The 14,552-nt window shown below is 55.3% G+C and overlaps 1 protein-coding gene across 1 annotated transcript in view; it reads right to left on the bottom strand.

Moving 5' to 3' along the window:
• KLHL29 (kelch like family member 29) overlaps nt 1–14,552 on the bottom strand; it is a 332,575-nt gene that overhangs the window by 68,792 nt on the left and 249,231 nt on the right. Inside the window, exons 4-5 of the mRNA XM_069582659.1 lie at nt 2,393–2,534; nt 184–696 (exon numbers count right to left, since the gene is read on the bottom strand). Of these exons, the coding sequence (XP_069438760.1) occupies nt 184–696; nt 2,393–2,534 (655 nt within the window). The remainder of the gene's footprint in view (nt 1–183; nt 697–2,392; nt 2,535–14,552) is intronic.

Raw genomic sequence — 14,552 nt, 5'->3', positions numbered from 1 at the left:
TGCCTCCCCGGTCTAAGACCCAGCTGTCCCGGGCAGGGAGGCCCCACTGCAGCCTGGATTGAAGCAGTGAAGGACTGCCGGGGAGCAGGGCCCCAGGAGCCAGGCTCCTGTGCACGCTGTGGTGGTGACCACACACGGGGGCACGGGTGAGGCACACGGGAGTACGTGGGCAGCAGGACTTACCTTTGGGGTGCCCAGGGTCCGTGAACTCATACTTCCCCACGCCAATGGTCCGCAGCATCTGTAACCCATGGGCCGATTCTGACGTGGGGGGCCCGTTGGTGGCCGGGGCACCGCTGGGAAGAGTGGCAGACGGCTGGGCCGGCAGCGGTGGAGGCAGCAGGGGCCCTGCCATGTGGCCGTTGCCCACGGCGGTGGGTCCCGGGCGGGCCACCTGCCCGACGCCGGGCAGTGTGGAGACAGCCAGGGGCTGTGGGCTGGCGTACAGGGCCTGGGCGGGCATGTTGACCACCACGCTGCTCAGAGGCTGGGAGGGCGGCTGTGGGAGTGAGTAGTGGCCTGGCATCAGCGGGAGCTGGGGCCCCACATGGGGAGGCAGTGAGGGGGTCACCCCGATGACCGGGGCCTGGACGTTCACCGCCGGGCTGAAGGTGGGAGGCTGGGCCACTCCATAGGAGTGTGCAATCAGGGCAGGCTGGCTCCCGGCGGCCACCGTGGTCACCCATGGCCCTGTGCCTGCAAGGGAAATGGGAGAGATGTCATCTGCCAGTTACACAATTCACTCACCAAACACCGACCGACTGCCTCCAGCCCTGGGCCGAGTGCTGGGGTCAGAGAGGTGAGCAAGGAGCCTGCATCCTTGGAGCTCACAGCCTAGGAATCCGTGATTCGATGAAGCCCCGCTGGGTCGGCCCTCACTAGCTGAGTGATCTTAGGCAAAGCCTTCCATGAGTAGGTTCCTCGTCTGCCAACTTCACAGAGCTGCTGTGAGCAATGAGATGACACACAGAATGAGGCCCCCAATTTTGATAATGAGAGAGGCTGGAGAAAACTAGAAGCTGACAGGTGTCCGTGAAGCAGTGCCAGCAAAATTCTAGAATGGGCTGCTAAGGGGGCTTGTTTCCAAGCCTGTAGAATAGGAGGTGGTGTCACTGTGAGCTAATCTGGTGTCTTAAGGATAAGGCATGCCTTCTGACACTCAGTCCTCTGCAGGACTAGTAAGCAAGCCTGGAAAAACACATCAGAACTTCAGAGCACAGTTGGTGAAACCTTGGATAACTCCATGGTGAACATATAGGGAGGCAGAGCCACAGAAGCAATTGACTCATGAGCCGGCTAATGGCCCAGAGGGTGCTGGAGGTGTAAAGGGAGGTCTCTAGTGACGTGCTCACCTTTTCTATCAGTGATTTGGATGATGGAATGGAAGATGTATGACCAAGTCTGCAGGTGACATGTTGGGAGGGCTAGGCACAGGTCAGCAATATAAGCAGGAAAAGATGCTAAGAGTCATGCAGGAAGATATGGATGTGGTCTTGCTCTTGGGTCCCCCACACCCAGCTGCTTAAGCCAGATTGGGAGGAAATAGATAGAGTAGCCACCTGGACAGCTTTGGGGTCTTACTGTTGAGAGATCATGTAATGTGGTTACCAGCAGAGCGGAAGTGAGGTGAGGCTGCAATCATCCAGGTAGAGGGGTTGAGTGAAGAAGGTGCAGCAGATCACTCGTGGTTTCTGTGTGTTGGGTTCTGAGGGATGCAAAGAGAGGAACAATGCCAAGGAAGGTGAAGGGACTGGGCTTGAGGGCATGGCTGAAGGATACAGGGTCTTCCTCCTGCAGAAGACTTGGAGGGGGATGAATGGGGGTCTTTAGATATCTGTAAGGCTGTGGTGTGAATGGCCAAGCTCACATGTTTTGTGTATCCCAAGGGGAGGCCTGGGATCAATGGGAGATAACAAGGAAGGTTTTTGTTATGGTTGGAGCTGTCCAAAGAAGGCCTGAGATGCTATAGGAGGCGATAAACCCCCAGTTCCCAGTGAGTGGAACCTCTCTCAGTTCTCATATAACTGTTGGCAAAGCAAGACCTCACTGGATGGATGACTTTGGAGATTTATGAATCAGAGTACTGAGGCTTGGGAATGACTAACCAAAATAACTTAAAGCAGATTCAGTCACTCATATGTCATTCTCTCTGCCTTGTTCTTCCCAGTATTTTCTTGAGCAGCAGAGAAAGGGATGGAGACACAGCCCAGGGAATTACACACAGTCACACACCTCCTGCCCCTCCTCCCTGTCCCTGACACAGCCTGAGGTCTGGGCTGCTGCAGGCCATGGCTCAGGACCTGCTGAGGAGCTGGGCCACCCAGGAGGTCTCAGACACCTCCCCCCACCCTGGCCAGAGGGTAGGTGTCTCTGTCCACCCTGCAGTACACACCTGGATTGTCGCTCTCCCTCATCTGTTTGGAGGGCGGCTCATCAGTGTCCCAAGGCGTGGACTGATTGATGGGCGTCTGCCCCCACCGGATGCTGGTCGTGAGTCCCTGGGACTGATTGTCTGCTTTGGAGATTCCGGGGGCCTGGAAAGAAGCAGAGCAGGGGGGTGAGCACCCACCGCCTGGCAAGAGTCCTGCCCTGGTGCCCAACCTCCAGCAGTCTCCAGAGGCAGAGACCTAGCCCTGCATCCAGTCCCTCAAGGGAAGCACAGGGTGTCTTGGATCAGTAGCAGCAGCCGTGGCCTCAGCTAAGCTCCTGGCCTCCAGGAACACCCAACCTAACCTGGTGCCTCCCCCATCCCCTGAGCTACCAGAAAGGAACGAGAGCCTTGTATTGTGAGAAGTAAAGTTCCCCCAGTCCTTGGGTCATTAATAAACCACGTCAACCAAGGATGGGCAGGTGTTGAGCACCAACTGTGTACTCAGTCCAGGCCCAGGAGCATCATGTGCCCAGCCTCTGACTTGTGAGAGGACGACTCCGAGGCATTACCGCCAGGCCCCATCCCGCCTCTACGCCAGCCTTCAAGGCCCCCAGCGTCCCACTCCACAGAGGAGGTGTGGAAAGGTGAGGACTGGGGCCCCTGGGAGGACAGCGCAGGTCCTGACACCAGGCCAGAAGGCAGAGAGCATCTCTGGGACCCTCAGCTCCTCCCTATGGAAAGCAGGGAGGCTCTCTGCCCAGGACCTCATTTACTAATTCATGTATTTAATGAGAAAACCAACCTCAACGCAGAAACAAACGCTAGGACAGCATTGGTCTCCCTGAGCTAACACTTTACCCTGGAATATTATATGGTCGATAAAAATCATGCTTACTCCCTAAGGAGATGGCAAAATGCTTACACAATAATGTTGAATGAGAAAAGCAGGATATAAATGACACACATATAACCTCACTGGGTAAAATAGTATGTGCAGGAGGGAAAAATCCAGGAATGGATTAATGTGGAAAAATAGTAGCAGGAATGTCATTCTTGGGTGAAGGGATTAAGGGACACTTTGATCCTTTGGTCTACACCTCTGTAATGGCCAAATTGTCTACTATGGCCATTCCCAGTATTTACGAATTGTAATATTTATAATAAACACAAAAGAAGTACCAGAAAACGCATTGGAAAGCCTCGTACTGGGACGTGACGGGTGAGTCTCAACAGAGATGGTTCCAGGAGGGCTGACCAGAGCTTGTACGAGGGTAGCCAGAGCCCAGCCAGGCTGGGGGTAAAGTGTGAGGTGGGGTTTGGGCAGACAGTCACCCACTGGGGACAGTCACAGGAGGCCCAAGGGGCCTCCAGGGACACTTGCAGGCCTCTCTCAGTGAGGCCACAGCGCTCTGGACTCCTGCTGGAAGCTGACTCAGTGACCCAGCTGGCGGGGTGGAGGGAGGCAGCGCCCCCTTGTGGGCAGGGCATCTCTGAGCAGCGGGACTCTCCTCGCCAGGAAGCCGGGAAGAGTCCCGGCCGGTGGGAGGGTGGACGCACTTAGCCGGGCTCTGATGCCTAATACAGATGACAAACAGCGCCTGCATCAGGGCCTGCTGGGAGGAGCGGAGCGCATCCTATTAGGACCGTAGGCTGCGCTGAGCTAATTGCATTAGGCAGCACTTTATCTCGGGGCTGCATTTCAGATGCTTCGCTTCTGTGAACAGCGCAGGAACAAAGGAAAAGAGTGAATCTCCCGAGGGAGGAACAATTCTGCGGACAAGCTTCCTTATCAGAGGGAGGCCTCTGTCCCATTTCTGTCTGCGGGACAGATGGGAGCTTAGGGTAGGCGAGGGGCTTCGGGGTTTAGCCGCCCTCACCAATAGTCTTAGGGAATTTAGGAAACAATAGCTTGGCATCTGCAGCGTCTTTATATAGACGGCTTTCCCGCGTGTCCTGTCTGCAGCACTCTATTTCCAGGCTCTCGGGGTGCTGTGGGCTCAGAGGTGCAGAGGTTGCTTCCCTCATAATAAGAGGCATCTGGACCGGGGCGGGGGGAAGGAGCCAGTGTGATGTCCTGTTTGGGGCCCTGTTTTTGGGTTGAAATGTGAATGTGGAGTCCCCTGGCCTTCTCACCAGTCCCCTCCTTCACTGGCAATACAACAACACTTTCTGCCAGTAGGGGGCGCCACAGCTCCTCTGTGAGGCCTGGAATTCCTGGAGGCCTCCCAGGCTAGAGGCAGGTTTGGTTTTCCAGGTCCTCCTGCAGCCGCCCTTTGTCCTCCAATGAATCAGTATCCATGGCCCCAGCCTGGTTAACTCGATGGGATGGGGAAGGGCTTTGTGGACCTGGAGCCCTGGGCCTGGTCCTTAGAGGCTGCCACTGCTGCCAGGAGGGGTGGCTGGGGTCTTCTCCTTGAGAGTGGGTAAGTGAAAAAGTGAGTCACTCAATCAGGTCTTCGCGAACCCATAGCCCTCCTGGGTCCTCTGTCCTTGGAATTCTCCAGGCAAAACACTGCAGTGGGTTGCTATTCCCTTCTCCAACGGATCTTCCCGAGCCAGGGATCAAACCTGGTTCTCCTCCATTGCAGGCAGATTCTTTACCATCTGAGCCACCAGGGAGTAGGCAACCAGACTGTGAAACTTCAGGAGTTCCTGCTGGTCGCTTGTGCCTTTGCTGGTCATCTGGTTTGCTCTTCAGTTAACTGGGTCCCTGCTCTGTGGTCGGCCCTGCCCAAGGCACTGGGGACACGCTGTGGCCGAGACTTGCTCAGCCCTGCCCTCGGGGGTCTGCTCCCCGCTACACAATCTGTGACCCAAGACGCACTCCAGAAGGAAGCTGGGGGTGCAGGGGCAGGCCCGGGGCACAGGCACAATTGAGCTGTGGCTACAACAGGCCTGCTGTCTGCCTGCGTCTTTCCTGACTCTCACAAGCGAGTTCCTACCTACAAGAAAGAGGTTGTGCTGGAGAAGGAAAACAGCCTATTTTTTTTCTTTTCTTTAGGAAAGACAAATAAGGACACTCACTCTGCTTGGCACTAGCAACTTCTGAAGCTATGAGCAATGTGCAGTTCAGGGCTTTTTATTTATTTTATTGAATAAATGAACATTCCCTCCTTCACTCCCTCCAGAAAAATACACACGGGTGAGGCTCTTTGCGGAGGCGGCTGGATGCCCAGGTGATGAAGAATGTGGCAGCTGGTGATGTGAGTCAGCTTGGCTGACTGGAGCCCTGTCCTCCTACAGTGGGGCTCCAGGCCCAAGGTAGACTCGAGGTCCCCAGGCTCTGGAGGTTTCAGGGGGACCATGTGCGGGTCTGCACCTCCAGCTCTGAACTCCAAAGGCCAGGCCTCCTTGAGTTTCGTTTCTCCTCGCCAGGGGGCTCCACCCCAAGAAGGTACAGACACCGGCCAGGAGACCAGCCTGGGTGAGCGTGGGGGAGAGGAAGGCAGGGTGAGGGAGCCTCCCTTCTCCCTCTCCCACTGCCATCACCGAGGACATTGCCGACCTTTCCCCAGTGTTCCCGGCCTTGCTCCCATGACATGACGGCCCTTGGCACAGAGGTGAGCAAGGAGAGCCCTCCTCCTGCCTGGTGCCTCCACGTGGCCCTCCCTGCCCATCGTTGGCCGAGCAGGCTTCTCTCTGCTTCTCTTTAATGAGATGCTAATGGGATGCATCATTAACGCAGCAGCTTTTAAACCCTGAGCTCTTGTAAATTTTCAAAGGTCACATTTTTACGGTGGCTGACAGCATCCTGCTTCTTTCAGTGGCTGAAGAACACTGAGGACCCCCATCCTCTGTGAGGGGCATCGAGGGCTAAGGTGCCCGCTGGTTGGGGAGCTGGGAACCTCCACCTGTGACAAAGCTGCCCCCACCCCCGCCCCACCCTGAGGCCCTTGGGTTGTGCTCTTCCAGCTTGGGGGAAAACCAGTTACGCGTTGCCTACAGAGCTGCCCTGGGGCCCTTGCTCCACTAAGGGCTGCAGGTGGTGAAGATGCCTGGTAGCGGGGGTGGGCGAGGGGCTGACCCCGCTGGAGGGGCAGCCATGCCTTTCCTTCCAGGAACATCATTTGCTCACCAGGCTGTACACTTGTGAACCTACAACAGTCTCAACAGGCTGCCTCTGCTGATTTGTCCATCCAAAGGGGGCCCTTTTTTCTGCTTTTCCCAAAGGTGCCATAGAGGCCAGCAGCATCCCAGGTGGTCAAGGAAGTTTGAAAGATGATGGAATGGGACTCTCTGGGGCCTTGCCATGCCTCACTTGTTCTCACCCCTTGCCCCGCACACATGCTGGTCACAGCCTCGAAATGCTGCCCTTCAGGGCCCATACTGATCTGCACTGGCAGGTGGGCTCCAGAATGGCAGGGATCCACACGGTGCCTGGCCCAGCTCCTGCCAGCCTGGTGTAGGTGCCCAGGGAAGGCAGGGTCTCTGAGCTACAGTGTTGGCCAACAGTAGGAGTGTTTATCACTGTTGATTCACACATGCACGTAGGTATGGCCTGGCTTACACTTTGGGAGAGAGAATAATGGGAATAACAGAAAAGAGATGTGGAATGGCTTAGAGTGGGAGGTACTGGGACATTTAACTGCGGAGATGTCGTTTTCAGACTGCAGGGGCCTCTTGCGCTATGACCCCAACACTTGCCCTGGCTGCTGCTTGGAAGGTCTAATGCCCCAGTCTGCTGACCTCCTGGCTCAATGCCTGAGTATAATAGGAGATGTGGGGGCTGAGGTTGACTCCTGCCCCCGTGGGGCTGGGGAAAAAGCCAGAACTCAGTTTTTCCCACTGTTCACCCAAGGACATGAGGAGCGGGTGAACTAGTGAAACCTAGAAGTTAGGGAGAGCTGATGTTGGACCATAAAAACTAGGCGGAATTCAACAAGGCTGACAATTTTGGCTCAATTTGCCACCAAAGGAGCCCAGAGCTGCAGGTGCGTTTCCAGTCTAGATACAGTGGACAGAGCTCCAGGGACCACTTCTGGGGCTCATGTGGGCTTCCTCCCGGAGGAATGACAGTACCAGTGTCCAAGTCCTTCTCCTGCCCATGGACCTGCCTCCACAGACTGGAACCTGTGAGTCTCAATGCTCTTGTCGCTTGTGTGTTGTGACAGCGCGGGCAGGGACTGCCATCTGCTGAGCGTCCCTGAGAACAGCCGCCCCATCTTCACAGCAGTGAGACTATTCCCCCAGGGGAGCCCAGTGTCCCTCAGCCCTCACCTCGCTTTAATCCCTCAGACAACACTCCAGTGCTCCCTCTGGGCCTGAAGCACCACTGGACATCAAGGTGCACCCTAACCGGGCGGGGATTGGGGGTGGGAAATGGCCTCAGTGAAAACGGAAGTGGCAAGGCGGACAGTAGTGGGAAGCCTGCGCTGGTCGCACTCTGAGCTTCACCCACAGCTGCGTTTTTAATCTCACATGCTAAGTCGTCCCAGTCGTGTCAGACTCTCTGTGACCCCATGGACTGTAACCCACCAGGCTCCTCTGTTCATGGGATTCTCCAGGCACGAATACTGGAGTGGGTTGCCATTTCTACCTCCAAGGGATCTTCCTGACCTTCTTCCAGGGTCAGGACCTTCCTGATCATCCAGGTTTGTTCAGGGATCCAGCCTCCCTCTCTTATGCCTCCTGCATTGGCAGGCGGGTTCTTTACCACTAGCGCCACCTGGGAAGCTTTTATCCCATGGCTCCCCATAATCCTCACCTAATTTGGGAAGGAGAGTCTTTGGTGAGACCCCCATACAACCCCTGGTTCTGAATTCAAAGGCCCCTTCTGACAAGGGACTGCTGATGTGGCCCGAGCCCTGCAGTGGGCCTTTGACTCTTTTTTTTTTCCTGACTGCTTTTTGAACACCCCTATCTTGCCCCCATCTTGAGGTGGAAGCCAGAACACATGCTCTGCCAGCTTCCCTTGGAGCTGGAGCACAGAATTGTGCCCGGCTGCTCAGACACCCTGGGGTGTGATTTCGGTCTGGGGGTGCTGGGCGGTATGAGGAAGCCGACTCAGCTCTGCGTTCACGCTCTGCAGTGGTGGTGGCAGAGGCACACGGGTCTGGGAGCACACCGGGTCTGTTGTCCTGGGCCCAGCATCAGTGACGAACGCTCTCATTTCCTTCTCCTTCTCCCTCGGGAGGGTCCTCAGGCTCCTCGTGTGGGTTCCCACAGGCTGCTAGCAGACGTGAATGCTCGGGCATCCCTGAGCACCAAGCCCAGGTTGTCCTGGGAATCAGCTCCCACCGACTGCCAGCTCCAGGATCCAGCATAGCTGGGCAGCCTGCTCCCTGCAAAGAGTGGACATTTCACCTGCTTTTCAGCATCCCTCCCTCTGCAAGGCATTTAGGCGCTTCCTGGTGCCCAGGTCCACCCCTGGGGACAATTGGAGACTGGTTTTTGGTAAACTTATTCAGACTGGGGTGTTGGGAACTTCCCAGGGCCCTCGAACTATAAAGGTGCCCAGGAAGACAATCCTTACTTAATGGTGGAAATTCAGGCTGGGGGCAGGGGAGAGATAATTTGGTGTCTGAATTTTTTAGATTATAGTTCAGGGGTTTAGACCTAGATGGCTGGCTTTCTAGGATTTGCAGATTATTTATGAAAGCACCGCTTCTAAGATCAGACAGGTGGAGCGTCGACCACCTCGATGGCAGGGGCCCTCTGACTTATGCGAGTGCAGGTAGGAGGATCCTGCATGTGGGGGCATTGAGAATGCGGGCCTCTGGATCCCACCTTCAGAGCTTCTGATTCCGTAGGTCTGGGCTGAAGGACCCCCAAATGTGGCTCCCTAACAAGCCTGCCAGGTGATGCGGTCTGTCGGCCTCACTCTGGTGGAGGCAACAGCGGTCTTGATGTTCAAGTTCCCAGACCCCTATGCCCCAGTGTGGGGAACTTAGGGGCTGGTGCTGCTGGGCAGGTCACAACTGGGATAGGTTTTGGGGTCTTGCTTATGCGGCTCAGGGAGCCAGACAGGTGACACTGTTTTCATGGACTGCTGTTCACAGCCTGGGTTTCAAGGGATCAGAAAAACACATTGACAGATATCAATGCTATAAGCTGGTGACCTCTGGGAAGAGCAAATGACACTTATGAGTCTCTCAGTTCTCATTTCAAGATCGCTACCACACTACAAACAAGAAAATAATCACAGTTAAATCCCCTCTTGGGGCCAGAGGAGGCTCTCCTGAACCCCTCCTGCCCTCATTAACCAGGTTGGCCTCTCTGGCCCCCTGAACCCAGGCTGTGCCCTCGGCACCCCCCTCAGAGAAGTGCCATAATGCGCTCTGGGGCCCGATGAAATTTCTAATAATACTAACCAACGATGTGTTAAATTGAGACACTTCTGGCTCGCATGCCAGAAACTGCACGATGGTTTAAAGGACCAGTGCTTACCTTTCTCTATCAATTTGCTGCTAAATTACTGCTTTCGGAGCAACTTACAGAAAAGTAATTCTTTATTTAAATTTTAATTTCAAACTTGTCATTTTAAATATATATTCAGATTCCAATCATATTACTGAATATGATGATGTCTCTGGAGGGCAAGCATTGCTGCAAGGAGCTGGGTGGAGGCAGAGGACGTCACGGGGGAAGGGGGAAGGGAGCTGAGAAAGGAGGTTGTCACCCCGGGGGCCACTGGGGTGAGGGCATCCTTGTGCAGGGGTGGAGACAGAACTGCAGAGGCCAGTGGTCAGACTGCAACCTGGCCTTATGATCCCAGGATAATACCTTACGTTGAAACCATCAACTGCTTCCTGTGCCCTCTGTCTCTTGCTGGACCACCCTGAGGATCCAATCAACCATAATGGCTTGGATCACATTTATTGAGTGCTTCCTGGTGGCTCCGATGTTAAGGCATCTGCCTAATCTGTCTGCAATGCAGGAGACCTGGGTTCAATCCCTGGGGTCAGGAAGATCTCCTGCAGTAGGAAATGGGAACCCACTCCAGTATTCCTGCCTGGAGAATCTCCTGGACAGAGGAGCCTGATGGGCTACAGTCCACAGGATTGCAAAGAGTCGAACACCACTAAGCAACTAACACTAACACACACTCCTACATGCCAGGCATGTGCATGATGTGAGTTCTTTCCTGAGGAAATTTGTGTTCTCATGTTCATTTTACAGATGAGAGTAAGAAGACCCAGAGAACTCCAGGGACAGCAGAACCTGCCAGGCTTGGGCACAAACCCATGTCTGTTCTGTCCTAAGTCCCTCAGCAGTGCTGTGCAATGGCCAGACTGTGCCTCGGTCACCTCTCTCCAGACCGACGCTGCTGCGGTTGACAGCTCCATGAATGGGTTTAGTCATATCAAGGCCGTGTCCGCACCACCCTGTTGGGGTTGCCCTTAGAATCCCTCCTCTGGTGTCTGCAGGTATGCCAGCCGTGGCTTCTCCTTCCCCCACTGTGTCCAGCCCAAGTGGGCCTCCTCCTCTGACAACACCCTGGGGCCAGGGAGCCAGTGAACTTGAACATTAGGACTGTCCTTGCCCTCGCAAAGTGAAGTCCATGGACTGCATTAGCTGGTAGGCTTGTTAAAGAGCCACATTTTGGGGTCCCCTGCCCTCACCCTTCTGAATCAGAAGCTAGCCTTCCATCACCTCTCCCACTCAGTCAGACACCCTAGACTCTAACCCACCACCAATGTGTTCTGCCAACCCCTGCCAGTGAGGTCCTGGCCCCTCCAATGAGGCCAGTTCTTCCGTCTCAGACCAGGGCAGCACAAACCGACACCTCCAACCTTTCCCAAAGCTGTCAATGCACAGCCTCCCTCACATCTCCTCTTGCTTCAGCATCTACTCCCCCTCTCCCTCCCTTTCCATCAGCCCCTTCCCCTTGGCTTTCCATCACAAGCACTGAAAAATCTTTGTTTACCACTCCACCTGCCATTTCAGCATCCATCTGCCTTCCCCATCCTCTTTTGCGGTTACCCACTCCTTGGGATTCAGGACACCTGATACTCACTCCAGTTACCCCTCAGTTTTCACTCCCTTACCTCTTCCCAGCCCTGCACTTCAGTGAAATCATTCCCTCCTCTTTAAAAAAATACTTATTTGGCTGCATTGGGTCTTAGTTGCGGCCTGCGGGGTTGCAGACTTCTCTCTAGTTACAGCCAGAAGGCTCAGTGGTTGCAGCACACAGGCTTTGTTGCCCCGCGGCATGTAGGATCTTAGTTCCCCAACCAGGGATTGAACCCATGTCCCCTGCACTGGAAGGTGGATTCTTAACGACTAGACCACCAGTGAGGTCCTGAAACCACCCCCTTTCAATGGACAGTCACCTCCTGATCCCAAGCCCCTTAGCATCTCCTCGTGTTCTCTCTCTGATCCCTAACACCAGCTTCCTCCTCCTTCCTTCTGGAGCCGCTTCCCTTGGGTTTCCTGTAGTGGTGCTTTTCCTGGTTGTCTTGTTGCTCACTGACCCCTTCTCTTGCCAGTTCTCCACGGAGGATGCACTTGAGAGCTCACACTCGGTGTTGCTCTGGCCCCTTCCTTCTCTCAGGTCTGTTTGGGCGCTATATCCTCTTTCATAGTTATTTTTCTGATGTGAAATGTCTGTGTGATAGCCATTGTCTCTGGTAGAATCCAGCCTCCTATAGTATAGTAGAAGTATATGTGCTTTCCCCTTTTCCAACATCAAAGTCTATACTGTGGAAACACTTTTGCTGAAGGCTCGGCTCAGATGGCCTCCGTTGCACAGGTACAGCAGCGGCGGCGGGGGCTGGTTTTTGCATCCTGCTCTCTCCAGTACCCTGTCCAGGCCCCCCCTCCCCGGCCCCTTCCCCTAGACCCCCTCCCAATGGATGGGACTTGTGGACAAAAGAAAGGATATATCTGGCGGAACATTACAACTCAAAGCTTTCAACTTTCCTCTAACAACTTTCAACGGGAAACTTCTTAGTCCCATTTCCAAGTAACTTTTCATCCATTACAAAAACCCACAAAATTTTCAAAGGGGCTTTGAAATAAGATCACCTGGAAAAAAAAAAAAAAAGCCCATCACAAACGAAAGTCTTTGAAAAGAAAGAGGCCTTTCCTGAGCTTCAGCACCCCTCTGATATCAGTTCCCTTTCATTCTGCTGAAAGGTGCAGGGCAACCTGGCCCTCAGCAGATGCCTGTGATGTGAAGCGAGCCAGTGGCCCAGACCAACGATGATGGACGGGGGACAAGGAGGAGCGTGAGGGGCACCTGCTCGCGGCGCTGGGCCGGGCCTTTCATCGCCCCCCTTCAATCGGCCCTCGAGGCTCCCCTCGAAAGCCGCGTTCCTTGGAACCGGCCCTGCCTGCTCAGAGGCCCGGCGGCCCTGCCTGTTCCCACTCGTCTCTGCACTGGCGACAGCGTAGCTCCCTCCGGAGCGTGGCGACCCATCTTCATTCTTGTCCCCAGAGTGGGCGGGAAGGTAGGCGAGGCCGGGGCAGCCCCGCTCTGATCTTTACAGACGTTTCCCAAACGGCCGGCCCTGCAGGTGGTGACTCGGGGACCACCCCTCGACCTCCCAGCCTCAGAGCCTGTGACCCGCCCGCCCTCCTCTGGTCGGCTCCGGATTCACAGACGCACATCACAAGACGGCCAGTGGCCGGGAGCCTTTTGTTATCTTCAGATCGGAAATCCTCAGCGAATCTGGTGAAGAATGGTCCTCTGTGCGGGGCGGCTGAGCTGAGAGTGGGTGCAGGGACATGCCTGGGGTCTCTGGCTGACCTGGCCTGGCCCTCAGACCCCTGCGCTCTGAGTGCCCAATATTAATTTGGAACCAGGCCTCCCCAGAGTTGCCTCTGAAGCACCCCAGGCTGGAGAAGCAGCAGGCTTTCAAGAACAGCTTGGCCAGGGGCTGACCGGGCCCCTCAAACCCTCAAGGCCCTCCCAGCCTCTCTGCAGACAGGACTCTAGGACCATCTGTGCTTTTCTTGTATGGAGGACCCACCGGAGCCAGAAAGAACCCCAAGAACACTCACTGGCCGGCTGTCTGCGGCTCCTCTGGGGTCCTTTCTTCAGTGAACCCCTGACACTCCTATTCAAACCCACCGTCCACCTTCTGAGTCGTGGGCCTGGATGGAGAGTTCCTTGTTTGTTGTTACAGACAAAGGCTTGCCCAGGAGAGGGAACAGTTCTGAGTTCTGAGCCCTCCGCCGTCTGCCTGACCTGACCCTCCGGGCAGAAGTCGACTGAGAACTCGACTCTCACGTCTGATAAGACGGGTCTGACACAGACATCTTCAGCGACCTCATTAGAAGCCTAATAAGAGAGAGGATTGTGGTAGGGTCACCCCGAGGCCAGGCAGGACAAAGAAACAAACAACGTCTCACAAATAGAGGCGACTCCGCAGACGGGGTGGCGCAGCTGAGGGAGCTCGAATCGTTTCAGTGCCGGGACTTCAAGACTCACTGAAGCAACTCAGAGCCTGGGTTCTGCCGCAGTGTGAGGTTGGGAGCCCCAAGGGTTGACCAGGTCTGCGGTGGAATCTTCCGGAATGACATCCTCTGCCACCTGGTGCTTTCTCTTTGCTGTCTCCTGCCTGGGCTTTTTTTGACAGAGCAGTGTGTGTCCAGGCAGGGTCCTGGGGGTGGGGTGGAGTGGGGTGGGGTGTGGGGTGCCCTCTTGTGGCAGCCCAGCTCTGCTACGTTAGTTCAGAATTGAGGCGGTTCGAGTGACTTTTTTCTTTCCTTTCCTTCCTTCATTTTTTTTTTTTAAAGGAAATGGCGTCATTCAGCTCTAGCCCATCTTTTCAGGCTTCAGAAAACATGCTGGGACAGACAGATTCTATTTAAATTCACTGGAGGTCCAGGTGCGAAAGGGAAAGTGGTAAAAATCCTTCAGAAGTGGTGGGGCGGGAGAGGCAGGGAAGGAGGCCCTCTTAGGGCGGGTAAACGGATGGACTTCTCCAGCGGGGGTGACATGTGAGGAGGAGTGGGGTTCTGGTGACCAGCGCAGGGAAAGGGCCCGGCCCTGCCCTGCAAGGAGATGGGGCAGGCACTGTCCCAACCCTGAGCCCTTGGGCCTGACCCACCCTGGAGATGGCCTGAGAGGCTTTCTGCCTGTGACTGCTTCTGTGGATCCTGGGTGAGGGAGAGGGTCCCAGACAAAGCCCCTCCACTGACATTCCCTCCTTAGCAGACTGCCTGGGCCCTCACTCCCCTCCTTTCCCTCTTCACAGAGCTGCCTGGACACCACAGCTCCATCGGTTCTGTGCTG

The sequence above is a fragment of the Ovis canadensis genome, chromosome 3 (assembly GCF_042477335.2).
Source record: "Ovis canadensis isolate MfBH-ARS-UI-01 breed Bighorn chromosome 3, ARS-UI_OviCan_v2, whole genome shotgun sequence".
Lineage (NCBI taxonomy): Eukaryota > Metazoa > Chordata > Mammalia > Artiodactyla > Bovidae > Ovis > Ovis canadensis.
This window is presented reverse-complemented; position numbering and strand designations above follow the sequence as displayed.